The sequence below is a fragment of the Nematolebias whitei genome, chromosome 20 (genome assembly GCF_014905685.2).
Source record: "Nematolebias whitei isolate Nwh7 chromosome 20, NemWhi1, whole genome shotgun sequence".
Lineage (NCBI taxonomy): Eukaryota > Metazoa > Chordata > Actinopteri > Cyprinodontiformes > Rivulidae > Nematolebias > Nematolebias whitei.
This window is the reverse complement of record NC_056517.1, coordinates 37,812,076-37,838,332: the sequence shown is the minus strand read 5'-3', so window position 1 is coordinate 37,838,332 and position 26,257 is coordinate 37,812,076. Positions and strand designations below refer to the sequence as shown.

The 26,257-nt window shown below is 37.4% G+C and overlaps 1 protein-coding gene across 1 annotated transcript in view; it reads left to right on the top strand.

Annotated features, from left to right (window-relative positions):
* The first annotated feature begins 2,355 nt into the window (after positions 1-2,355).
* The window catches only part of tpk1 (thiamin pyrophosphokinase 1), a 106,751-nt gene continuing 82,849 nt past the window's right edge, over positions 2,356-26,257 (top strand). The window contains exons 1-2 of the mRNA XM_037694318.1: positions 2,356-2,398; positions 16,289-16,363. Coding sequence (XP_037550246.1) covers positions 2,356-2,398; positions 16,289-16,363 — 118 coding nt within the window. The remainder of the gene's footprint in view (positions 2,399-16,288; positions 16,364-26,257) is intronic.

The following is a 26,257-nucleotide window of genomic DNA, read 5'->3' as shown; positions in this document are numbered from 1 at the left end:
TGCACGTGCAGTGTGTCAGAGAGAGACAGGACAAGTGCTGATTGATGGGAGAGCGTTTGTTTTAACAGGCCTCCGGAGTGGATTCACCTTGAGAGAGATTTGGTCTCTCACTTTACCTCGCTGCTGCTGCAGGAGGATAGCTGAGGAACGCACCAACACTATGCAGCACGTCAGAGTGTGTGACTGTGTGTGTGTTCTCTCAGTGTGTTTATTTGCCTATGTGCACTTCAGTTGTGTATTTATTTGCTGTTGTGGCTGCATTAAGTGCTTCCTGTAAATAGGAAATGTGTGTGTGTGTGCAAAAGCATGATTGGTAACTACCTCAATTGATGCTCTAGCTTTCTTTGAAGGAATGAAAGAATCCATATCTCCCGTTGCCTTACATGCCAGCGCTTAAAAAAATATCTTGAGAAATGACAGAATTGTTGATGTTTTGATTAAACCTTGAAAATAATGTGTGCACCGTTATGGTCGATAAGCTCAAAGTGTGTGTTGTGAATGACTCTCAGCTACTATCGCATGATGACATATGCCTCTTTAGACTCCAAAAGGTAATCAGCTCATATCCGTTGTTCTTTCAGTCAGATGTTGCAGAAGCTGATAGAAAGTGACTCGTTCAAGACAGTTTAATTCTACCTGTAGGAAGCAGTTTTGCAGAGAAGGTAAGGACTCGTTTTCAGGTTCATCCGCTTCGCTTTAACTAGACAGGACCTGGCAGACCCCTGTTTTATAGACAGCTCAGTGAAGCAAGTAATTGTCTAACTGTTAATGCTCAATTAGGCTCATTAGAATTACGCACAAAATCCACTTCTATAGAAGCCTCCTTGTTTGTGATGCTCACCCAAATTTGTAAAAAAAATCGGCACTTCACATATGATTTTCTTATATTTTTGACCATTTTTATCAGTTAATATAATATTTAATTAATGGAAAGTTTAAACTAAAAGTAAATATAGACAATATTTAGTTTAAATGGGGGTAATTTAACGGCGTTAATCAGAAAAGGCTTGTAAAGTGTGTAAAGTGCAGTTACCTCCGGCCGCCAGGGGTCGCTGTAACAAATTTAAGCCCCGCCTTCACTCCGCTGCTGCCGCTCTTCGTGCTCTCTTTGACTGTTTACAACAGTAAAGGCGGATCTTGCTTGAATCTGTGAGTATTTACCGGATTTTTAAAAAGTGTTTTCACGCGGTGGAGCCGGTATTTTACCGGTGATCAGCTGATTGAACACGTTTCTTGTTTTTGTTAGAGCTGAGACTATTTGTGCGGCTCTCGTCACGTTCGAACGCGGCTGTGAGAAGTTATAAATGAATAACTAATTGGTCACAGTGTGTGTTAAAGTCCAGCCAGTGGAAGTGTATGATTATGGGTCAGCTGGTTCGGATTAAAAACAAAAATAATCTCATGAAGTCTCTAATAAACGGTGGGAAAATGTCACTTTTGTTTACATTCCTCCTCATGAAATTAGTGTAACAACAAATTAATATTCGTAGATAATTAAAAGCTCATTGATGCATTTGCAGCTCGTGACTTTCAGTGTTTTTGCCCCGTGTTTGTATTCCACGCCTGTCTGTTAGCAAAATATCTCATGAACCACTGGGTGGATTTTAATGAACCTTGCAGAGAGAGATAATTAGATGCTCTTCTACAGCTGATTAACTTTTGGAGTCAATCTGATTCAAGATGGCCGCCAAAGCCTATCTTTAAAACACACTCTCTGTTTTATTGATGCTACAGGTTGGCGTGGTAGTAGCTGAGACTCATCCACAGCATGCACTAACAGGCTGTGCAGCGTTTTTATTTAAAACTTTGCCATTTTGAGTTTTGTCTGTTAGAAAACTGAATTTTTAATGGATGTAACCATCAGGTTGAGCTCCTCAACTAATTAACTTTTAAAGTCAGTCAAATGTAAGATTTCCATCACAGCTAATTAACATATGCAAACTTTAAAATAATGCTCCGACTCATTCAGTGTATTAATATTGAGTTACTGTGATAATAGCTGAGGTAATCACAACACATGACCTATGTGTGACATCTTAAGTTGCACAAAACATAAATTAAACAAGGTTTTGGAAAATCTTATGATATTTAACAAAACCAGAAATTATATCCTACCACACCTGTAAGCTCCTTAAGCTCAGCTTAAACGTAATTATTTATGGCTACTGAGCATTAGTTACTACTTTTAATACTTTTCTTAACAGCATTTTGCTATTATTGGGATTTAAAATTCAGAGGAAGTTAGGTGTTGAGAAAATAAAGAGCTGCCTTTAATAGATTTAAAGCCAAAGTAAAAATAAAAAGTCTTTTCTTTCAGTTTCATCTGAACCGACTGAAGCTCCTGTTGACCTGATCATGGGTGACGAGTGGACGCCTTTGGACTGTTTACTTCCATCAGGTACTGCCTTTCAAACAATACACATCCCTAAAACTTTTCAATTTACCATCTACTTTTTTGCAAAGAAGTTATGCTGATTATCTAAAGGTTTTCCAACAATTCGATTTAAACATAGCCCTGATTTTTGCTAGCTTCACCAAAACTAAAACTCTAATAAAAATAGTGGGTAATGCAGTTGTTATAATCTGTTTGCAAATAAGTTAGGGCATTTTTAAAAATCCTGTCACATTTTGAGCCCCGTCATTAAGCAAAATTTGCATTTTCATGCCTTTTTTTTTTAATCTGCTTTTGTTTTTAGAGTTAGTAAATGTATAATTTATTTTATTTGCAGCAGCTATTAGTTGGCTGGTTACTATATTTACACAGAATGTTTCAAATACATCCAGGTTACTGTTTCCCAGTGTTTTATTTCTTTGTAAGAGGCAGGTTCATTTTGTTAGAATGAAATATTTATCCTCTTTGACATCCCTAGCCAGATGTGGAGGTGCTCAAGGGTCCATCCCAATAACACCATATTTCAATTATCACACTTTTTGTAAAATAACATAAAAAACTTCAGCTAAATACAATAAATATGAATCATAAATTGGACCTATATCTAGCTCTAGATGGTTGGTAACACCATTTCCAGTTTGTGTCATATTCAATTTCAGCATCATCTTTGTTTACTTTATATTAAATTATAAAACTTTAAATTTACTACACTTGGCTGTAACACTGATCTTGCTTCCATTTCCTTAATAATGTATAGATTTTGTAAACAAAACTGACTCCCGACACCTTGAAGTTAAGGTTTGAATTACTGAACATTAAATTCTTAAAATAAATATTGAAACTCTGTTTGTTGTGAACCTTGAGTTGTTGCGAGCAGTGAGGTGATTCATCCTAGTGTTGCTGCTGGAAAGATTAACCATTAGATTAGGTTTATTTGTCATCAGTGCAATGAAATGCTGAGGACGAGAAGAACCGTCTCTACTCGCCAAAAACAACCAACAAGAAATACCAAAGCGTGCAGCAAACATACTAAAATACTAAAACAAGGCATCAAAGTTGAAAAATGGGTTGCACGACCAAACTAAACTGGTGTCATGTCTAAATAATATTCACATAAATGCTTGATTGCAAGGTTTTCCTGCAAGATAATCAATGTTATTTGACTTTGATGTATGCTGTACGTGCACTGCCCATCATGGACAGTAGCTGATGTGACTAAAACAGCACCTTTAAGAAACAACTGCTCCTGTGTTTTTTATTAAAAAAAAAAAAAAAAAAGCTTGTAAAAGCCGCATTAACTTTTAAAACGCGCCCATTTTAACGAGACTTTAAATATTTGAAAATCGCTGCCAATCTCCGCTACGAACTGGCATCAGATTTCACTGCACATGTAATTATGTTGAAAAGGCGCCTCAGAGCTTAAACTGAGTTTGTAATTGGACCTTCAGTGGGTTTGAAAGAGAAACTTTACAGACCTGCTGAGGAAGCTGATATATCAACCTTTAACCGGCAAACGTGAGCTCCCTGGTGTGTGTGTGTGTGTGTGTGTGTGTGTGTGTTCAAGGCTGATATGAACCTAAGGACAGGATTATAAGTAGAGTAAAGGTCAAGGAGACTGAGCCACACATTCTTCCTTTATTGCAGATGGAATGGCGCTTCCATGAGTTCCACGTGTTGTTTCTGTCATTTTTCAAATGTATTTTATAAAGAGTTGATTTTTGAGTTAGATGACGTCTTTCTGCCTTACGGGGTGATAGAGTGAATGAGATGCTGCTATCGGCTCAACAAAAGAGTAGGAGCTTTATTTCTCTGCCTGAATTATTACCGATTTGGATTTTTCACACGGGTTAAAATATTGTTGCAGTAGTTTTTTTTTTTTGTAGCCTTTTTTTCTGAATTTATTTCAAACTTTCAAAGCTTATTTTCTGCTTTGTTGAGTTTTGAATCCAACCCTTGCACCTGACCGTTCTCAAAGGACTATTTTTTTTTAATATTATTTAGTCAAACCTTTTACCAGAAGCCACTGATTGATTCAAATTCGAGGCAGTAAAAGACTTGTACTGCTCTTTCCATACACAGACCAGGTCAAAATGAATGCATAACCCACTAAATTCATTTTAATTGTATCTTTGAACTCTTCATTGCCACCAGCCTGTTGGTGTTGCCTTTTATTTTAATTGAATTTCCATTCAGTTTTTGTATATAGTGCCATTTTACTCCGGGGGCAATGCACAAAAACATGACATGCATTAAAAATGCCAATTATTGAAATTTATCAGCAGATTGCATCGAGTCCACTTCATCCAACCGTCCATCCTAAACATGACACAAGCAGCAGTGGAAAAGGAAAAACTCCCTTTTGACAAGAAACCCCTCCAGAACGGGCTCAGGATACACAGGCACCTGCAGGTGGGCAGGAAAACCAAACAGACGTAATATGGGAAGAAAGACAAAGAAAAACATGTTCATAATAGAAATGAATAAAAATACAGATATTTTGTTGCATCTACAAAATATATTGAGGATAAAAGTTTGAGGGTAGGTTAATATTCTTGGCGTCTAGAAGATTCATCGTCAGTGAATCAGTGATTCATTGACTCGTTGTGAAGCTTTGATGATTTGCAACAAAGAAGTCCCAACTGTTTGGCTGTGTTAAATAAAAATACAAGATGTTCCAGTGGGACTTATGACCTCTCTGTGAAGGAAAAGTCCTGCTCAGAAAATAAAAGTACTTTGAGCAATGTTGACATTAATTACAGTTTTATACATTTCTCACTTTCCCTCTGAAAAAAAACGTGCTGCTCTGTTTTTCTGTCTCCTCGTCTCGCGGTGCCGTGTTATCAGTTAATGAGCTTTTCTTCTTTTGGCACACGAGGAAATAAAAGTGTGATGTGAGGAAAGTGTAGACTTTGTCAGTGTCAAGTAACATATGTTTGTATTTTGACGTTCCCACACATGAACATAATGTCGTCAAGCATCAACACAGAATTGCCATAAAGTTTTTTTTTCTTCAGCCAGGACATTAGTAACTGAACCGGAGGTCCAGATGTCTACAGATGCATCCACAGTGGTTTTGAAGCATCTATTAAATATTGTGTTTAATTCAACATTTTAGCTCTGCTTACAAAATTTAGTCAAACGACTTCACCGGGTGAATAAATATCCGCCTCCAAGTGGTTGGAGAACAGTAAAGCTAGGTTTGCTATTTACTGTTAAAAGTGAGCGATATGCTGAATATTCTCTGAATCAATGAAGTCCACTCTTTTTAAAAAGTGTTATTAAAACACATGGGATCAGTTTGAGATAAATGTTTTTTTGTGGGTTGCTCAGCTTTAGCTCCAGCAGGAAATGCTTATTTAGACTCTCAGGGGGGGGAATATAAAAACAGCCCCTGGATGTCTGCATTTTCAAATCCCTAGTTTGTTAGGTACCCTTTTCTGAGCGGAGCTAGAGCATGTGTGAAAGTCGAAAGTAGATGTTTACAACTTAACTTTCATGGTACACTGACTGTCGCCATTTGAAATCCAGGCTCTGACTCGGCTCTGAACTGCCTGTGGGCTGAAAACAGTTCACGAGTTTAGTTTTTCAGCCCAGGAACATCTCGCTAGAATCAGAAGAGCATACACACTAACAACGATATTGCTAAATGCTTCTATGGGGCATTACTTTGATAAACTTTAAAATGTTTGTTCAGTAAGTTTGGGGAAAAAAAAGATCTGATGAAGAACGTTTGCCATAATGGAAACAAGCAGATTATATTTTAGCTAGCCAGCGTTGTCTTCTAGTATCCTTCATGCAAATGATTCTTGATAAGTTTTTACCAAACTGAACGTTACATTTACGAATTTGTAATTTTTCAGTGGGTTTTCTGTTTGTAAAATGTAAATGGCATTGCACATTTACTTTATGCAGATTTTGCACGCATGCTAAAGTAGAAAAAAAAAAAAAAAAAAAAAAATCCAAAAAGACATTCAGATTACAGAACTGAACATCCATCCATTTTCCTTTACCCGCTTCTTCCTTCCCTGGTCATTCCTGGGTTTCATATGATTTTTGTATTCAATGTTTTTGTTTACAAGAAGTATAATTTCTGCTGTCTTGTAACGGTTTAGCTCTTGTAACTTAATTTTATTGGTGGCATTGTTGTTGGTTTCTTTACAATACAAACAAAATAACATGTCCAACTTTCCATGAATTATCAACCAATGTGTTTTATTTTCAATAATAATATTTAAAGGGCTGCATGATGTTAGAAACAGTTGCAATGTGTGATAATGTACAATATTGCAATAATAATCAGTTTTGATAAATCTACATTTTCTTTACTCGTCACTTTCTTAATAAAGTTGTGGGATGTTATTCAGCACTAGTGTTATATTTCATTGTTGGGGAGCTCAAGAGCAAAACATTGTCAAATGATAGTATTGACCATTAACATGTAAAGAAATACTCCATACATACAAAAACCCAAAGGTTAAAGTTGGGGGGCAGGGTATGGTGACCACACAGAATGGTCTCAGTAAAAGTTTTAATGTCCTGCCACAACCATGTAAATGAATGGGACAGTGCTCCTAATAAAATAATATATATATATTTATATATGTCTATATATAGGCCTTACTAGGCATAGGCTCCATCAGTCCCAGCGACCAGACCCCGACCAGGCGCCTCTACTTGCCACCAGCTCAGACTACCAGGCCATGATTGCCAAGACCCTGCTCTTGGCGGGATGCTTCTCTGATTAAAAAGCTTTGGGCACAAAGATCCATCTCCTCTGATGTTCCCTACAGTTTAAGAACATTTAGACTAAGAAACAGTGCTTTGAATAGTCTGACCAACTCTTTGCCAGCTGGGTCACTCGGGAGTGTTTCACCATCCACACCGAACCAGAACCAGTACAATAACGTAGAAGCTAATCAGTCCAAAATGTCTCCTTTTTCCACAGAGGATTACAAAAAAAAAACTTCTCCAGAAAATAGCAGTGATGTTAATGAAAATGCATCAACTTGAAGTGAATGTGGAGGTGAATGCTGTATATGCAAATGAGACCACTCTACCCATGTTTCATAACAGTGAAAAGACAGATAGCTAACTAGCACCACCAAGAAACTGACTGCTGATGTAAATGAGAGTAAACCGACTAGCAGTCCTTTCCGGAACTCTGTCGGCACAAAACCAAAGGATAGATCCCTTCCATCAGATCTGGCAAGATGACTAACAGGAAGTACCCTGCACTTAGACGAATCAGCAAAAAACCCTAACTTCAACCCCAGGACCAAAGAGAAACGGCAGCGAATTGCTGTCAAAACAAAATCATTGGAGCAAACCAACTTAAAACACTGGAATTCCACTAGAAAACAGGTTTGCTGCACTACCTACAAGTCTCTGATTCCATGAAGAAAAGCCCATCTTCCAACACCAGCAAGCAAGAGTTTGAGCTTTAAATGGTTTCCTCCTGACCTGTTTCAGAAAGAGCCATCCACCAAACCACAAACTCTAATAGTGGATGATGGAGAATGAGCTTAAACACTTTTACAGAAAGAAAAACATGAAAGTACTTAGTTTTATTAATAATATGGTGTCTGATAGCACAGAAAATATTGACAATGACATGAACAACCAACAGTGAAAACACCCATCATGCACACAGGAGCCCTTGATGTTGTGAAGCATCCATAGGAAATCTTGAAAGAGGGTTTTATTCATTTGCTGAACAAAGTTCAAAGTCTCCAAATGGAGGTGTTTTTCAGTGGACCCCTGCTGACAGTTTGGTGTGGAGATGAGAGATTTAGCAAACTGCTGATGCTTAACAAATGACTTAAAGATGCACGTGCTGCAAAATCAGTGACATTAATTGACAATTTCAACATTTTCTGGGAACACAGGCATCTTTTCAAGACAGATGGATTTTGTCTTAATAAGTACAGCTTTTCATTTGCAACATTTTTTATTATGTGAATCAGACACCACCGCTGCTATGTACAGAAGATAAGAAGGTACACAACTGATAAGACGGCGTTGCGAAGGACAACTGCAACCTGCTGAGATAATTCAATCCAGTTTAATTCAATTCAGTTTATTTATATACCACACACAGAAGTTGTTTCAAGACACTGTACAAAAACATGCATATACATTATAAAAGCCAATTAGTAAAAGTTCTCTCATTAAAGAAGCCAGTAGATTGCATTGACTCTTCACTTCGTCGCAGTCTCCCATAAGAATGGAATATAGAGGACAGATAGAAAGAGACTTCTACATCACAACAAGAGGATTCTCTTAAGGCTCCCACAGGACAAGTGGACTCCTTAGTGCTAACAGAGGATCCCAAACCTTCTTCCACCCAGACCCCACCTCTCAACTCTCTCCACTCAGCGCAGACTCTCCCCTCCTGGATTTCACCAACATCATGAAAAAACTTGTCAAGATCAGAATCCACCTCGCACCACGTCCAAATCCCACATTTTCTCCACATAACCCCCATCATCGTCAAGCCCCTGGCACTAAACCCTCATCCATCCATTATCTTTTACCCGCTTCTTCCTTTTCGGGTCACGGGGGTTGCTGGTGCCCATGTCCAGTCCATCACAGGGACACATAGAGACAAACGAGACAAACAACCATTCACACTCTCACTCACACCTAGGGACAATTTAGAGTTACCAATCAGCCTAACATGCATGTTTTTGGTCTGTGGAAGGAAACCAGAGTACCAGGAGAAAACCTACGCATGCACGGAGAGAACGTGCAAACTCCACCCAGAAAGGTCCCTGGCCAGGATTTGAACCGGCTACCTTCTCGCTGAGAGGCGGCAGCTCTATCAACTGCGCCACCATGCCGCCCTGGCACCAAACCAGTGTCTACCAAAAGTGGCCAAGTCCCCCACCCCTTCTGTCTCCTCCACATATCAAGAAACATGAGCCTGTTCATGTTCAGGACATTCCAGAACCGTTCCTGTGATATGCATAGGGTCCAGGGGGTGAGATTACCAGCAGTGTTTCTTTCCAGGAAAAGATTGGGCCCTCTATGGGAAAACGCTGAAAAAGCTCTGTGTCAATAGTTAACAGAAAAGTCAAAGCTAACTAGGAAAGGAACAGTAGAAAACAATTAAATTTAAAATCTATTCCTTGTCAAGTGCAACTTTCTAGAGAAATAATATCCAACACCAAGTCACTTAAACTGGCTTTATTAAACGTTAGATCTTTGTCAGGACAATTATTTTTAATCAATGACTTCATTATCGAGCAAAATCTTAATGTTATGTTTTTAACAGAGACTTGGTTAGATGAAAATAGTGAGACACCTTCACTGATTGAACCAACACCTCCCATTTATAATTTTCCAAGTGAGAGCGGGGTGTGTTAGAAAGAGAAAGGGGTGGACACTTTGTTTCATGATTCAATAAAGTGTAAAAGGGTGTTCTCGGGCAATTTTGACTCCTTTAAATATCTGGCTGTCCAGGTAAAGAGCCCTGCTCAAGCCATGTTTGTGAATGTTTACAGGCCTCTGAAAACCCAATGCTATTTTGTTGACCTTCTCTCTGTGATCTGTTGATTGCAATTGTTTAATTTGTGCAAGATTTCAATATCCATGTTGACAACCCTCAAGACAGAGAGGAAAAACAACCATGTGATACACTTAAAATAGTTTGAATCAATGTTAGACAGCCAATACACAAATGTGGGCATACTTGTGACTTGATCATCAGTAAGGGTCTAAACATTTCCAAGGTCTCTGTAACTGTTGTCTCCCTATCTGACCACTTTTCTGTTATCTTTGAAAGCACGATTTCCCTTTACTCAACTAGTCATATAAGAAAACGCTTTTTTTCTGTTGAAAGTTTTAATTACATTTGTTCTGTCACCTCCATCTTATCCTGTAACTCAATAAACAAACTAGTACTAGTAGATACCTTCCATTCTAAAATATCAGACATCATTGATTCCATTGCCCCCATTAAGGTGAAGGTAAAACGGTAAAAAGAAATCTTTGTGGAGAAATGTTCCACTGATAAGGAGTGGAGAAAAGAGTGTTGAAAAGCCGAATGGAGATGGTGAAAGACTGGACTCCAGGTTCACCGCGGCATCTATAAAGAGAGACTTCACAGATATAACTTACAACTGAAGAATGCAAAGGAATCCCTCTTTTCTTCAGAATTCAGAATATTAGAAGAGTAGTCTGTAATCATTATTAATGTCGGTGCCAATGTTGTGTTCGTTCAAAATAAATTTGGAGGACATGACACAATCCTACCAAATCAACTACAAAAGCTTAGATGAAATTATACATCAATTAAGCTCCTCCTCTTGCTGTCTTGATATTTTACCTACCACTTTCTTTCAGAAACTTTTGCCTATCATAGTTTCTGATTTGATTCAAATAATAAACTCATCCCTCTTGAAAGGTGTTTTCCTAACCTTAATCTCAAACCTTCCATGCTTTAGTTATTGAAAGTGCTGTTTCAACTGTTAAATACCTTCTTAACAATAACCAACCACTTTGACTGCTCTGGTTTCCGTGGTCCACAGCACTGAAACCGCCTTCGTCAAGGTGTTCAATGTGATATGCAAACGTATTTCCATCTATCGTAGAGAATAGACTTTAAAATATTTCTGTTAGTTTAAAAATCACTGAATGGCTTAGAACCAAAATACATTAAAGATTTGTTGTCGTTGCATCAACCTTCTAGACCACTCAGATCTTCTGGTTAAAATCTACTCTGCATCTCCCGAATCCAAACCAAACATTGAGAGGCAGCATTCAGTTTTTATTCTCCACTAATCTGGAACAAACTCCCAGAAAACCGCAAGAATCCAGTTTGTTTAGAGATGCCTTCGACTGTTCGACTAGTCAAAATATTAACTTAAGCATCATTAACTTCAGTCGGTACTCCAACTTTTCTTTAATTTCCTTTTTTATGCCACTGCAACTTTTCAGGTAAGAAAGATGATCAGGCAAATGACTTCGGATTTTCTTGTTGTTGAAATGTGCTATACAAATGAACTTGGCTTGCCTTGGCATGACTGAAAGCCCCACATCCTTAGAGAGCTGACCCTGGTCCAAATTTACAACGAGGCAGCAATAAACAAGGTCACACAGGCATCAATCCCTAACAGTGAGAGAAGGTGGAGACATTTACTGTAGTATTTTAATACATGTCAGTGGTATTGACTTATTGCAGGACAGATATTATGACTGGGAACAGTGGGACAAAGATGCATAATTAGTCCTGTTTTGAGTCAAAATATATGTGGCTTTAATTCTCAGTATAGTTGAAGTATTGGGAGCTGTACTAAGACATCTATATGTTGGCTTATGCGCTTGTGTTTAGTGAGTCTGTGCATGCTCCGGCTTGTGGTATTTATGCTGTTTGGTACTTTTAAAAGAATCCCAAGGTGACATTTCTTTGCAAGGAGTGCAAGAAAGGCCACACATCTCCTTGTGTGTGCGTTTGTGTATGTGTTCGGCAAATGAGTGTTTGCGTGACAAAGGGGTTATCCAAAAAGTCATGGTTGGTTGAGTTTGTCTTTTGTACTCTGAACACTTGAGCCAATTAAGAGAGAAGATTGACAAATTGTCTCTTCCTCTTTCTCCTTACCCACCCCTCCCGGTGTCCTCCTTTCTTTCTCTTTGCCTTTATGCCCTTTTTTCTTATTCTCTTTCTTTCACCATTCTCAAGTGGGGTTGACTTTTATATTTGAAGTGACCTTCCAGTGATGTGAACTTTATAACCATATGAAGCCTACCTCTGCAACAAAGTCACAAACCCAAAGGATGTATTTTTTTTAACTCCCTGTTTTTCAGCCAGGCCAAGATGCCCTCTTTACACCTGAGGGTATAAATCCAAAAAGGGATATTTTCCCCTGACCGCTTTTGTTGTAAGAAGTCCAGGAAAGCTGAAATGTGTTCATACAGTATGTATTTTTCTGTCTCTTTGCCCCCCTCCTTTTATACCATTAACAGTGCTTGGAAAACATTTTTAGGATATTCCATATTGTGTAAAAATTTACAATTTTGGGGAGAGTAATTGTAGTGGGTTGCTTACACTTGGACAGAGTCCATGTATTGAACCAAAAAAATAGATGAAAAATCTATCATAAGTGCAGACATGAGAGGAAAAGCTAAATGAATAAGCAATGAAAAGTTTAAAGGCAAAGGGAGAAGAGGTTGCACTTTTATACTTGGTCCATTAAGGTTTTTCTAGCAGCTCTGCTTTTACATTGTCAATAAACGCAGACTTTCCCTGTTATTTCGATTCCCTGCAGATTGATAAATTACGATTCTGAAAGTATTAGCCGGAGGATTCACATTAGCAGCCCAGCAAAAGGAAAGCTAAAAGCAGATTGATGGGGGGGATGAAGGAATAAATAGGTTTATAAAATGCTGAGCTGTGAGATAGAGACTTTGACAAAGGAACAAGGATGAACACTTATGGGAAAGAGGGATGAGAATGACAACTCCTGGATATACGTATTTCACATTTGAAAGCGTTTGTCTTAGCCGTGCAGTTACAGCTGGTGCATAACAAGGTCAAGATATTCAAATGAGAATAGATTAACCCTCAAAGCACCTTTAGGGAACCGAACGTGTACATTGTACTCGTTTGCTTTTTTTTTGATTCTCAGTAAATCAGTCAGTTTAAAGACGAATTTCATGAAACGTGGCCATTATTTGTTTCTTAATATTACTTTTTAAATGTCATGACCCCCTCTGTTGCAAGGTGAATAGAATCAAATCATACGCTCTGCCCTAAGGTCCAATTTGGTCCCAGCGACCCATTATAACCACATATTTTTAATGTACTGTAATCCTGACTTAATAAAATGCTTTTTTCACAAATACTTTTATTAATCTAAGCCTGTACTTTCAACATATACAGAAAACAGCTTTTTGGTGGGATGACCCCTCCTAACTCCTAGACCTTCATTACATATGGTTTCACTGGAGGCCTGGTTGTCTTTTGGAAAACACATGGAGGTACAAAAAAAATAAAAATAAAAAGCTGAATCATTCAAATGGTGTGTTGGATTAATATGGTGGTGTGTGTGGTGTGAATGATGTTGAGAATGGTGAGTGTGTGTTTGATGCAGTGGAAGTAAAAAATATAATAATTGGTGGTGTCTATAGATCACCAGGTTCAAATATGGAGCGATTTACTGATAAAATCATGGAGCTCTTTAAAAGGAGTTGAAATAAAACTTTTGTGTGTGTATGTGTTTGTGTGTGTGCGTGGGGACTTTAATATTGATTTGGGAAATCAAATTGACTCAAATAATATTTGTACATTTATTAATTCAATGCATAGTTTGAGTCTTTATCCATTAATACTTAAACCAACAAGAATTACAACAAATACTGCTACAGTGATAGTTAATATTTTTACTAATGCAAGAGATGTTGAGGTGATGAGTTGGATTTTGATGACTGATATAAGTGATCATCTACCAGTTTTTGCAATTTGTAAAAATTACCAATGCAGGAAAAAAAAGTAGCTATAGTGAAGAGGAAAATGATAAATACATCAAAAAAGCTTTGGTTAAATTGAAAGATGATTTGAAAAACTAAATTGAAAGGATGTGCATGTTGATGATGTAAACAGAGCCTATGATGTGTTTATGAATATCTTGGAAACTCTGTATGAAAAGAATTGTATGCATAAAAAAATGTTAAGAAAAATCCTGTTGACAAACCACGGATGACGAAAGGGTTACAAAATGCTTGTTAAAACAATAATTACTTGTACTCGTGTTTCTTAAAATTAAGAACTAAAGAAGCAGAAGAGAGATACAAGAAGTATAAAAAACAAGCTGGTATGGATTATAAGACAACATAAGGAATATTATAGTACTTAATAAAAGTAAGAGTGGGGAGTAATGAGTAAAGTACAATCAGGTATTTCACAGTATTTCTTGAAAGTGACAAAAAATATATGAGCAAAATGAAATGGTAAATTAATTCGATGAGTATTATGTGAATGTTGGCGCAAGTCTTGCAGCTAAAATACCAAATGTAAATAATGATGTGAGTCATACAGTCGTGGGTCGTACCAACAGTATTTTTCCTCAGTGACACCGATGAAGAAGAAACTCTGAGTATTGTGAAAAATCTTGCTGATAAAAGATCAAAAGACTGGATGGACATGAAGTTTGTAAAGGATATAATGAGTTATGTTATTAAACCATTTACATAGATATGTAATTTATCATTGTCAACAGGAAAATATGAAATTTGCTCTTTGTAAGAATGATGAGAAATGTGTGTTCACTATTTACAGACCAATATCCATGTTGCCACAGTTTTCAAAAATATTAGAGAAATTATTTGTAACCGGATTAGATCGATTTATAGATCAACAGAATATTTTAAGTAATAGTCAGTATGGGTTTAGAGCAAATAATTCATCATCAATGGCTCTCATGGAACTAATAACTGCTGTTGATCAAAAACAGTATTGTGTTTTTGTTGATTTAACAAAGGCCTTCGACACCACTGACCACACCATTCTCCTTGAAAAACAGAATAAATATGGGTATAATATGGTAGTTTATTTTCTTTTTGATCAATTTGTTTTATTTTGTTTCTTTTAAATGAATGAATAAATAAATAAATAAAAAAGACAGCACGGCAGCTCAGTGGGTAGCACTGTTGCCTCACATCAAGAAGGTCCTGGGTTCAATCCCCTGTTGGACCGGGGGTCTTTCTGGGTGGAGTTTGCATGTTCTCTCCGTGCATGCGTGGGTTTTCTCTGCGTACTCCGGTTTCCTCCCACAGACCAAAAACATGCATGTTAGGCTGATTCAGAGCCAGGCCTCCCTTGCAAAAGAGATCTGTGATCTCAACGGGATGTGCCTGGTTTAAATAAAGATTAATAATAATAATAATATTTATACATGGCATTTTTATTAAACTTTTTTGAGAAGGATTGTTTTGAGTCTTAGGGTAAAACCCCCCAAAATATATAAAAAAAAAAAAACTGGACTTTTTTCTATTCAGTTATTCTAATTGAAGTTTGCTTGTTTTAGTTTTTTTAAACTTTTTTTTTTTAATTGATCATGACCAGGATGACTGAACATCTTCACCAGCTTATGTTAAAATGTGTACTTATTTTTATATAAATTATCATAGCTCCAAAAATAATAATGCATCGAAATCAACGTTGTCATCAGTTATTGATTAAGGCAGTAACAACCTCATGCCAAATATTCCACTTTGCATCTCATTTTTGAAAATATTGTACATTTTGTTTTTTTGATAGATGAAAATCAAGGGTTTCTATGACACAAATGGTATAATAATAAAATTAATTAAATAAAACAACATCATATCTACTTTATAGTAAGGTCTGAAGTTATTGAAACAATTTGATGCAGACGAAGTGATTTTTTTTTAACGCATTACATTTTTATTGGACTTTTATAAGCAGGCCCATTTTTAGCCCAAAGATGTTGTGTATAATTATTTTAAAGGTGCTTCAAGGGTTAAACTTGTGCACAAGTTTCTCTTACTTTTGACAAATTAGAAAAACTAGAGTTCTGATTGTGAGCCTGGTGAAGGAGAGTGGAGGTAGTTGAGTGAAATGATTGTTTGAGCTTGTTATAAATCGCCCGAGGCGTTCCAAACAAACCACTTGCATCCTAATTGGACTGAATTTAAAGTATTTGGAATTTGGATTAAATTGAGAGTGGCTTAGAGTTCTTTATTTTTTAAACCCTCTTTTATGTGTTTATGTGGAGAATAATAACCTCATTATTGCACCTTTCTTTTGTCCCCTTTATTAGGCACATGCAGTGCCACAAACTGCTCTTAGGAAGTGTGTGTGTGAAATATGTTCTGTTTTGCTAGCATTAAGCTCCATCTCATGTCTGTGAATATTTCCTTTTCTTTTTCCTACATCAGGCACACAGAAGATTTGTCTGATCATTCTGAACCAACCCCTTGATAAGGACCACCTACACACCCTCTGGAGTAAAGGTATGCAACTCACACATCATAAAGATAGATCAGACGAGAGCTTTTTACCAAGATGTATTACTTAGATCCTTTTGGTTTGCGCCGAGCATTTATTTCCCAGAGGTTTTAGTGAAACTGCTATTTCTAGGCTATATAGCCAGCACTTTGGAAAGTGTAAAAAGTGCCTTTTTGTGGGTTTTTGCAGTCTGAAAGCTGGGGAACAAAAACAGACTTTGAGTCTACGTGAAACTTAAGCTGAAAACATAAATACTCATCATCCCTAACTACTTTAAATCCTCCATTTTCTCAGGCACCTGTTGAACAAGCCGGATATAAAATTGCAGACGTGAAATGTCTGAATGCTCCGTCTGAAGACAACCCAATCAGCCATATGGTGCTCGTTATATTGGCAAATTGCTGTGAACATGCTTCAGATGAACACTAATTACACAGAATATAATGACTGAGCTGAGCGAAAAAGATGAACGATGCCAGTTTAGACACTACAAGGTTATTCTAATATTTCTTTTCCCCTCATATACATCCATATTTAGAGAGAGAAGTCAAAAGTAGGCTATGGAGTATTATCCTAAAAACGTGTACGCCTTTTTTTGTCCCCTTCGTGGAGCAAAGAGGGGGGATTTGAAATATCCTCTATCTGTATGCCCCATCTGCGAGTGTTACGAGATGCGTACCTTGAAAAGTAAGTGCGGTACCGACTTTCGTTTTGGTACTGGCTACATCTAGGCGTAAAAAATGTCACTGTAAATATTGGGTCGCCAAGTCAAAATCCAAGTGGCCAATACCATGGTTGCTAGTTTTTATATTGCTTTAAAGTAGTTTCCTCAAATGATGGAGGTGGCCCTTGGGGTGGCCGAAGACTAATCCACATTGTTCAAGGCCACCATTGGCCACCCCCTGATGCCACCATTGCGCCTGGTGGTAGATAAAACCTCTCCTTCCAGTTGACAGGATTTGTCTCTCTGCGCTTCCTCGGACAAACAAACAAACACAACAAAGCAAAACAAAAAATAAACATCTATTATTATACAGTGTAACTTCTACCCACTTGAATATCTCACACCAGAAACATTAAGGTTTATTTAATGACTATTATTTTATCACTTTATCATTTGCTCCAAATGATCTCAAAACAGGTCCAATGACAAAAAACAATAAATATATGAGTCAACCATTTAAAAAAAATAAAATTACACTAGTTCAAGTAAAACAATTCTAAAAACATATGTAATATTGGATCATTTTCCTAAATAAGTAAATGACCAAGTATAATATTTTTTGTCTCATTTGTTTTACTGGGTTCTCTTTATCGACTTTCAGGACTTGTGTGAAAATCTGATGTTTTAGGTCATATTTATGCAGAAATATAGAAAATTCTAAACTTTCCAGCACCGTTGTATGTGTATTGTTTAGTAGAGGCATCCAGTAGAGTTGTTGCACTTGAATTTTTTTAGACTTAAACTTTGAAAAACAATTGTTAAAGCAGATAAGATGGTCCTGATTCCTTTGTGTCTTCCCTTTACTTTCTCTAAGGCACTTGACTTTTTCTGCTGTTGCACAACCCAGAAATGGCAGCTAGAACACACAGCTCAATATAAAAGGTCAGAAATAAAATCCTTGCAGGACAGGGACTTCACAATCACATCCATACAATAGTCGGCAGATTACGATTGAATGGCTCTACTTTTGCAATCACAGAATAGTTTTAAAACTCAAGGACATTTTGTAATTGTTGAAAATCAAAGTCAAGTCAAAGTCAACTTTATTGTCAAAACTGCAGTATGTACAGGACATATACACAGGATTGAAATGTCAGTACTCTCGGACCCATGGTGCAACAATAACCATTAAACATTTAATAAACGTTTGCATAAAATAAAGTAATAAAAGTAGGCAAATAAAATATGACAAAATGTGATCAGTCACATCCACATCTGAACATTCCTGGCCCCACATTTAGTGGCAGTGTGTGTGTTTTCAATTCAATTCAAAAATACTTTATTAATCCCAAAGGGAAATTATTTTGTTGTTGTAACTCGTTATCCTCATTTCATTAAGAGATGTTTTAGATGCTGATGCTGTAGACAGGAAGGATCTCTTGTAAAGGTCCATCCCACAGTGGATCCTAAGAAACTGGCTGCAGATGCCGTCCGATCCGTCCACCCAGACTCGGCTGGCCTCTCGGTTCGAGAAGGGGTTATTTGGTCAGTTCCCCCGGGCTGTAGGACCGCCCAAATGTCGGGCGGAACTCCTCCCAGAGCGATGGCCACTCCTCCCAGCAGTCCGCTGAGCTCCTCGTCGCTGCGGACAGCCATCTGTAGGGACGATGGTTTGTAGATGGTTACCAAGACGGATAGAAAAGCAATCATACGTATATGCTGGGAATAAACTATATTTCTTTTGAAAATGAAAAAGAAGCATAAATGAAAAGGTTAAAATGGATTTTATTAAGTACAGATCTCCCTTCCTGAAACTTTAATTATGAGGTGGATTAATGTATAGTTACTTGACTGCAGTGCAATACGTTTGCAAACCTTACGAAGCCATATCAGATTGTATCCCACAAATGAGCTGTTCTTTGAAATCTGGTAAACAGGAGAGAACATGCATAACTTCAATGAAATGGGGATTACTTATTCTTTTGTTTAATCAAGAACAAAGCACAAAAAGTGACTTAGATCACAGGTTTTTAACTAATCTAAAGCCAAGGCCATGGAACGAAAATTAAATGATATAAATACTTTTTTTATGGAAAATGTAATCAACATAATCTGGCGAGAAGGTCTGTAAACAAAATAACTTTAAAGGCAAACTTTTATTAAAACCAATTAAAACAGCTACAGATTGAATTTTAATGAACAAGTCTTTGATATTCTTATCAGCTTAGCATGAACCCAAGAGGCACCTGAGTTCTTTGATTTCTCTGCCATGCATTTCAACATCACAATCTTTATTTTTGCTTAAAACAAGAAGACTTCTACAAATTGGTTACTTGCAATAAAGAAAATACTTTCTTTTTGTTTTACACCACATGGTTTCTGCTCTCTGAGATAAAGATTTTTGTGCATCTGTGAGGAAGACAACTATAAATTTATATCAGAAAAAAAAAAATATATATATATAAGTGGATCAAACAAGGATGGATCTCATCAAAGTTTAAAGCTGTGAATCCACATAATGGTGCATTTCATTCATACTCATTCATACTGAAGACCAAGATGTGTTAGAGGTAGGGCAGCTGACCAGGGACCAGAAAGTTGCAGTTCGACTCCCGGCCATTCCCACATATCGTCGTGTCCTTGAGCAAGACACCTAATTCCTAATTGCTCCCCAGGCACTCAATAGCTGCCCACTGCTCCACCTGGGTGTATCCAAGGTTAACAGACGAGAGGCTCCTTTCAGTTCCAAAAACCCGTCGCAAACTCAGATGTGACAGGGCTTTCCCTGTTGCAGGTCCAAGACGGTGGAATGAGTTGCCACTGCGTGTCAGGCAGGCTCCCACACACACAGTCTTTAAGTCTCACCTGAAAACCCACTTTTATTTCCTTGCCTTTGACACGGTGTGATTTGTTTTGATCCTGTCTATAGTCTACATTGTTGGCCACTTAGTTATTATCCACTGCTATTTGTATCTATATTTTTGATAAATATAATGTAACCTAAAAACAAAATAGTTTATACTAAAGTTTGAACTAAACGTTGTATTGACTTTTAACTAAAATTGTGATATGTTGGGCTACCAATTTAGAATTTAGGCTCAGATGATTTTTAAAACAGTGTTTAGTGATTGTTATTTTTATTTACTATATTTACACATTATACTGTAAATAAATATTCTTCTGAAATGAACACTAGAAACCCTCACAGACTTCTGACGTTACTTCGGTAAAGATTCATTAGGAAATTGGACTTGCACTTTTTGAAGTTCAGATTTATGGATTTTCAAGCATTTTGTCACATGTTTTTGTTGGTTTTTAATCAAAAACTTGTTTTTTCCTTCTACTCATAAAATATTCCTTTTGCCACTGGCATCAACATAAACCAAAAACATGATTAGTTCAGAGTTTACAATATTTTTTATAGTTGGAACAGGGATTTGATTTACTTTTATAGCAATGCTGCCAGCAATTTTAGGGTTTTTCTTAACTGCCAGTGTTTTAGTTACTGTACTCAGCAAATTAGGAAAGCTGCAGTGGTTTACTATATTCTTACAACATTTCTCTGCATTGTTGCATGAGTTATTTTAGTAGTGACGTGTCTAAAGAAGGCTGTCTAACGTCGACAGCTTCAGCTCTTTTTGTAAGGTGTTCCAGGTCACAGGAGCGGACTAAGAGAAGGCCTTTTTGCCAAATTCAGTCTGCACTGAGGGGACACTGCTGGTAATGATGTCTTGAGAGTGCACGCTGTAGCTGAACTGACAACATAACTTGTAGGAGGAGATATATGAAGGCAGCAGACCAAGGAGTGACTTAATGAACTTTTATGATTTTAAGATTTTATGAATCTTAGCACACCGTGGTAGACAGCATCTGCAAGGTGTTTGCAGGAGCATTCATATAAATGTCACCATAGTCAATGGCTGGAAGGAAAGTTGCAGCTGCAAGGTGTTTCCTAGCATTCAGAGTTAAGCAAGATATATTCTGAAAACAAACAAACAAACAAAAAAAAAAAATAATTTCAGTTTCGTTATCAAGTTTTCGACATGCAGCTTAAAAGAGAGATGTGCATCGACCAAGATTCCCAAGTATTTGTAAGAATCGACAAACTCAATAGGAACATCGTTTGTACATAAGATAGAAGAAAGGACTGCTGGTACTGACTGCCTGTTTAAAACGACATCCCTTTGGTTTTATCAGCATTTAGCACCAGTTTGAGATGGAACAAGTCTAACTGAATGATGCTGAATAAAAAAAACTGTAAAAGCTAATAAACCTTAGCAACTGATTTAGCTCCACGATAAGCAACTGTATCGTTGGCATAGAAATTCAAGGATGCATCAGGAATGTTCTGACCTGCATTACTTATGTAGATTGTAAAGAGAGTGTGTCCTAAAACTGAGCCTTGTGGTGCACCATTGTGGTACACCATAAAGGACCGCAGTATTTCACTGGTCCATGCCACATGCTCATAATTCTGAAGCTGTGGGTTTGAGTCCATGTTGAGTCTGTAGGGGCATCCGACATTAAAACTGTTGCCAAATATATTATTTGGTTACGCTCACTATGCTGTCACCTGCAGAAGGGAGTAGCCGAAAAAACTCAAATCATAGAGAAGACAAAAATGAACCTATGTTGTAATTATGCTGATTACAATTTTTGCCATTATTAAACCAGCCGAGTGAGCCAGCTGCTGTGTGATAGATGTCACTATGACACAGCTTGATGGTGTCTTATTGAATTTCAGCATTTACTCCCTCACGTATATTGATACTAGCAAAAAAAAAAAAAAAGCCAGTGATGTCGGGTGGTGTCTGAAGTCACAAGCAATTCTGTATTTTGGATCTCAGAGCACTGAAAGCTTTCTTAATTAAATTTGCTCTTGGAAGCAATGCACAGAGGACTGAAGATGTTTTTGACGTGCTGATGATTGTGCATGATAGAAAGATGTCAGATCTCTCACAGATTGACAGTAAACCTGCTTGCAGGCTTGCAGAGATCTTATCATTCCTCGCCTGAAATGTATGCATGTATAGATATATATATATATATATATATATATATATATATATATATATTTATATATTTATATGAATGATGATGATGATGCGATAAGCACATGATTGCATCTTAGTTTGTGTTACATTTCAGATGGGTTGTTCACCTGGAGGCATCGTAGCCTCCTTCTTGGATACAAGCGTCCACAGTCGTGCACAAACAAACGTTCCCGACTCTCAGGTCGTCTGATGTGCTGCCCCTAGGCTCCCACTCCTTCACCTGTGGGAGAGGTAAAGCAGCAGGGAGCACAGGAGTGATTGAGGCTGCTGGAGCACAACCCTGATCAAAGGGAAACGCAGACTGTGAAGTTGTTATGTTGGATCGAGTTGCTTATCTCCATCACACACACCCTGACTTTCTCTGTTCATCAGTCACCCTGTCATTCCCGCACTCTTTCACCCAACCAGTCACTCGTTTATTTACCTTAGGATGCTTCACCTGCTCATTGTGCATCAATGCAAAAAATGCATTATAGCAATCAGTGAAAGTGATTCTTGCTGCAAAACAAACTAAAAAAAAAAGTGTTCCTGCGTTGATTACAAGTGCCTCGGTTCATCATTTATTGATACTAAGAGGTTTGTTGAAATCTGAGAACATCACCCACCTGCAACTCAAATAACAGCCCTGCCAGTCAGCTGGAGTGATACGTTGGTGAGAACAGATGTTCGTTCTGCACTACACGCGAGAACACATGCCACGTCGAGTTAGTAGGTGTGTTGGGAGTTTGGAAAGAAAAAAAATAAAACTTTAGGAAGGACTGACAACAAGCCACAGCCAAAAGGCACAACAAGACCATCAAAGAGGAAAAGAGAACGAGTGTGTGAAATTAGGCCACCTAGAAAAAGAGAGAAGGATAGCTTCTTTTCAGAGCAAGAGTGGAGTGGAGCTTCAGGGAAAGAAAATGAGATGTTTGTGGGGGAGATCAATCAAGTCTGAGGAAAGGTGTGGAGATCGTGGCGAATCTGCGACAAGGTGACAGATGGAGGGCCAGGAAGGTGTGCTGACAAATGAAGAGGACATCAAGGCATCATAATAGGGATTGTAATCTTTTCACTACTTTTAGTGACCGTTTGCCCTCTCCAGTTCGGCACTAAAGCCCACACTTGACAGGTTTTAATCTTCACCTAAACCTCATCAATACTGGCCTGCTCAGCAGCCCTCACGTGTTTCCACATCAGTGTGTGCACGCACCTTTTCGGTGACTCAAACGGTAGCATAAATGAAAGCTTTTAAAGAGTTCAGCTGTGTAAGAAGTGCATCATCTATCAAGCAGCAGTGATTGACAGGAGTTGTTGGTTCCTAGGCCTGCGGGGAGGGATTATAGAAGGTAGTTTCTTTACAAGGTCATCGTTTTTGACTCTTTCTGCTGTCCCCTCTCAGTTCATGTCTTATTCCCATCATGACTTACAAGTTATCCACAAAAGTCATAACATTAAAACATTTGAACTATTGGTTAAGAACTTATGTTGCTAAACAATTTGACCATGCAGCTATATGTTGGCACCTGCCATTAGATGTTTAAAACCTTTAGGTTGCAGCATCAATCTTGGTGCACGATTCAAGAACATCACACTTGTGAATGTGTCACTGAGACTGCAAGCATTTAGGTGGGTGGTATGTGTCAACAAGAAATCCACAGAGACACCAGGACTTAAGGTTTCTTAAGTAAATATTGCGTTCTAACAAGGCCATCAATGTTATTCACTTCACTTGTCAGCAGTTTTAATCCCCTGGCTGACTGCTGTATGTCTGTATATGTGATTTTCTGTTGAGCAAGATAAATTTTGATGTTCCGAACGTAAAAAGAAGATGAGCAAATTGGTTAGACGATTGTGTTTTTGACCTATTTTGAACAGCAAAGAATGTATTGTTTCCACTGGGAAAATGACAGTAACTGTTTTCTTACTGCCTGTGGATGGAGTGCAGATGGAGAGAAAGTATTTCTCAAGTTCAGATTACCCACTTTAGCCATTTAGTGCAATGAAGACAAATGGGACATTAAGAAACATAGACAGACAGATGCTGCCACAAACATTTTTTGGAAACTTTAAGGAAAACAGTTGAGCAGATGTTGTACCGAGTCTAAACAATCTGCGTTCATAACAGCAACATCAAAATCGGAAAACAAAAACTTTTGCATCACATCCTACTTCATTTGTGCTGCAGAAAAATGGTAATCCAACCAAAAGGGTTACTTTAAAGTAATTGTGTTTAACTGGTCAGAGCAAGCTTGTTAAAGTAATATCTCCATACCGCCTAAGGTATACTATATGTCCTACTGAGTTTCAGATATTCTCTGGCCAGCCTGATTATTATTTTTTTCTAATAGGCGGTAAAGTGAATAGCCGCTCATCTTGGTACAAAAACGATGTTCTTTTGTATTCTGGCTTCCACAGAAAAGTTACTTTGACACTTGCCTTTTTGCGGAACAATCACACCCCCAACACCACAACAGCCTGCCCCAACAGCTGAACTCCCCTCTAAATAAGTTGACAGGGGCTCTTCAAAAAATACTCCAAAATGTCTCAACAAGCACAACAAAAAGTACTCCAGTTCACCTGGCCTCCAAATTCCCTACCATACCAGTTTGATTGTGCTGTGTGTGAAGCAAACCAGAGTCCAAGGGGCCTATTGCTGACACCGTGGTGCCTGACACATCAGGACATCTGCAGATGTTTTCTTCCCATACCTTGACTGAGCCAAGCATTTGCGTGGCTACCTACTTACTGTTAACCATGTCATCATAAAGGCGGTGTAGACTGACCAGTGTAGGGAACTTGATTTGTCCAAATATAGACCAATTCAGAGTTATGGTGTTTTAGTTTTTATTTTCTCTGCTGTTTGGTTTTTCAACCACCGTGTAGAATTTGTTTTAGTTAGTACCACATGAAAATGGTAAAATCACCATCATGTAATGAAATCCTTACAATATATAAAACAACAACGCTAAGAGCAAGAGTACTTGTGATTACCATATATGCAAACAATGCATGGTTTAAAATGTACATGTACCATAATATACCATACTATTTTATTTATAAAGCACTTAAAACAGCAACAAGGTCAACCAAAGTGCTGATATAAGGGTACTTCTTTTATTTTCTTGTGCACTCCACACACCAAGACTGAGTCATTATTACAACAGACCAAAACTCAAACAGTTACTGCCTTTCTGTCTTCTTTCACATCCCTGCTGATTCACCCTGAATCCTAATGTTGTAAAATATACAATTAAACAATGATTAATTTTTGTTTTTACTTTTGTAAGCCAGACATTTACCCAGTGTAATACTGCTGGAGGACAAACACACAAATTAGTGACAGTGACTAATAATGCAAAATAGTTTTTTTTTTCTGCTGCTTTCCATTAAAACCTTTAATAAATCAAGTTATCAATAAGAGGTTTTATACTACAAAATATGATGGTTTACGGTTTACTTAAGATATGATAATTCACTGACTTACAGAAAGATGAAAGGCATCAATAAAGTAAAAAAAACACAATGTATACATAGAAGTCCATATAAATCCTTTGTACATACAGTATGCAAGTACATTTAAAAAAAAATCCTTATGATGCCAATTCTTTTTTTAAATAAGTGTTGTCTCAGATTGACAATGTTTGGGTTTGTATGTTTTAAAGGGAAATGCAAACTCATTCTTTATTATTGTTAATTTGAGACTTTAATGGTGGAAAATGTTGTTTTTAAAAGAAATATTCACATAAATCCATTGGTTTATGTTTTGGAGTCAATGAGATGATTCTTCTTTGCTACCAAGATATAGTGGGAGGTCTGCATGTATAAGATTAAAGATAATAATGCAAGTCACAAACTAAGGGCACTATAAAACCAGAGCAGTTTGGTCCACTTTGAATAAAGTTTTTTTTCCTCAGGTATTTCACTTTGTTTGGATAAATCTGAAAGCTAATCCCAATTATTCACCAAGATATACGCTAAGATATCCACCAAGATATCCACTAAGATATATGCTAATATATATGCTAAGATATATGCCAAGATATCCACTAAGATATATGCTAATATATATGCTAAGATATATGCCAAGATATCCACCAAGATATCCACCAAGATATCCACTAAGATATACGCTAAGATATCCACCAAGATATACACTAAGATATCCACTAAGATATCCACTAAGATATCCACCAAGATAT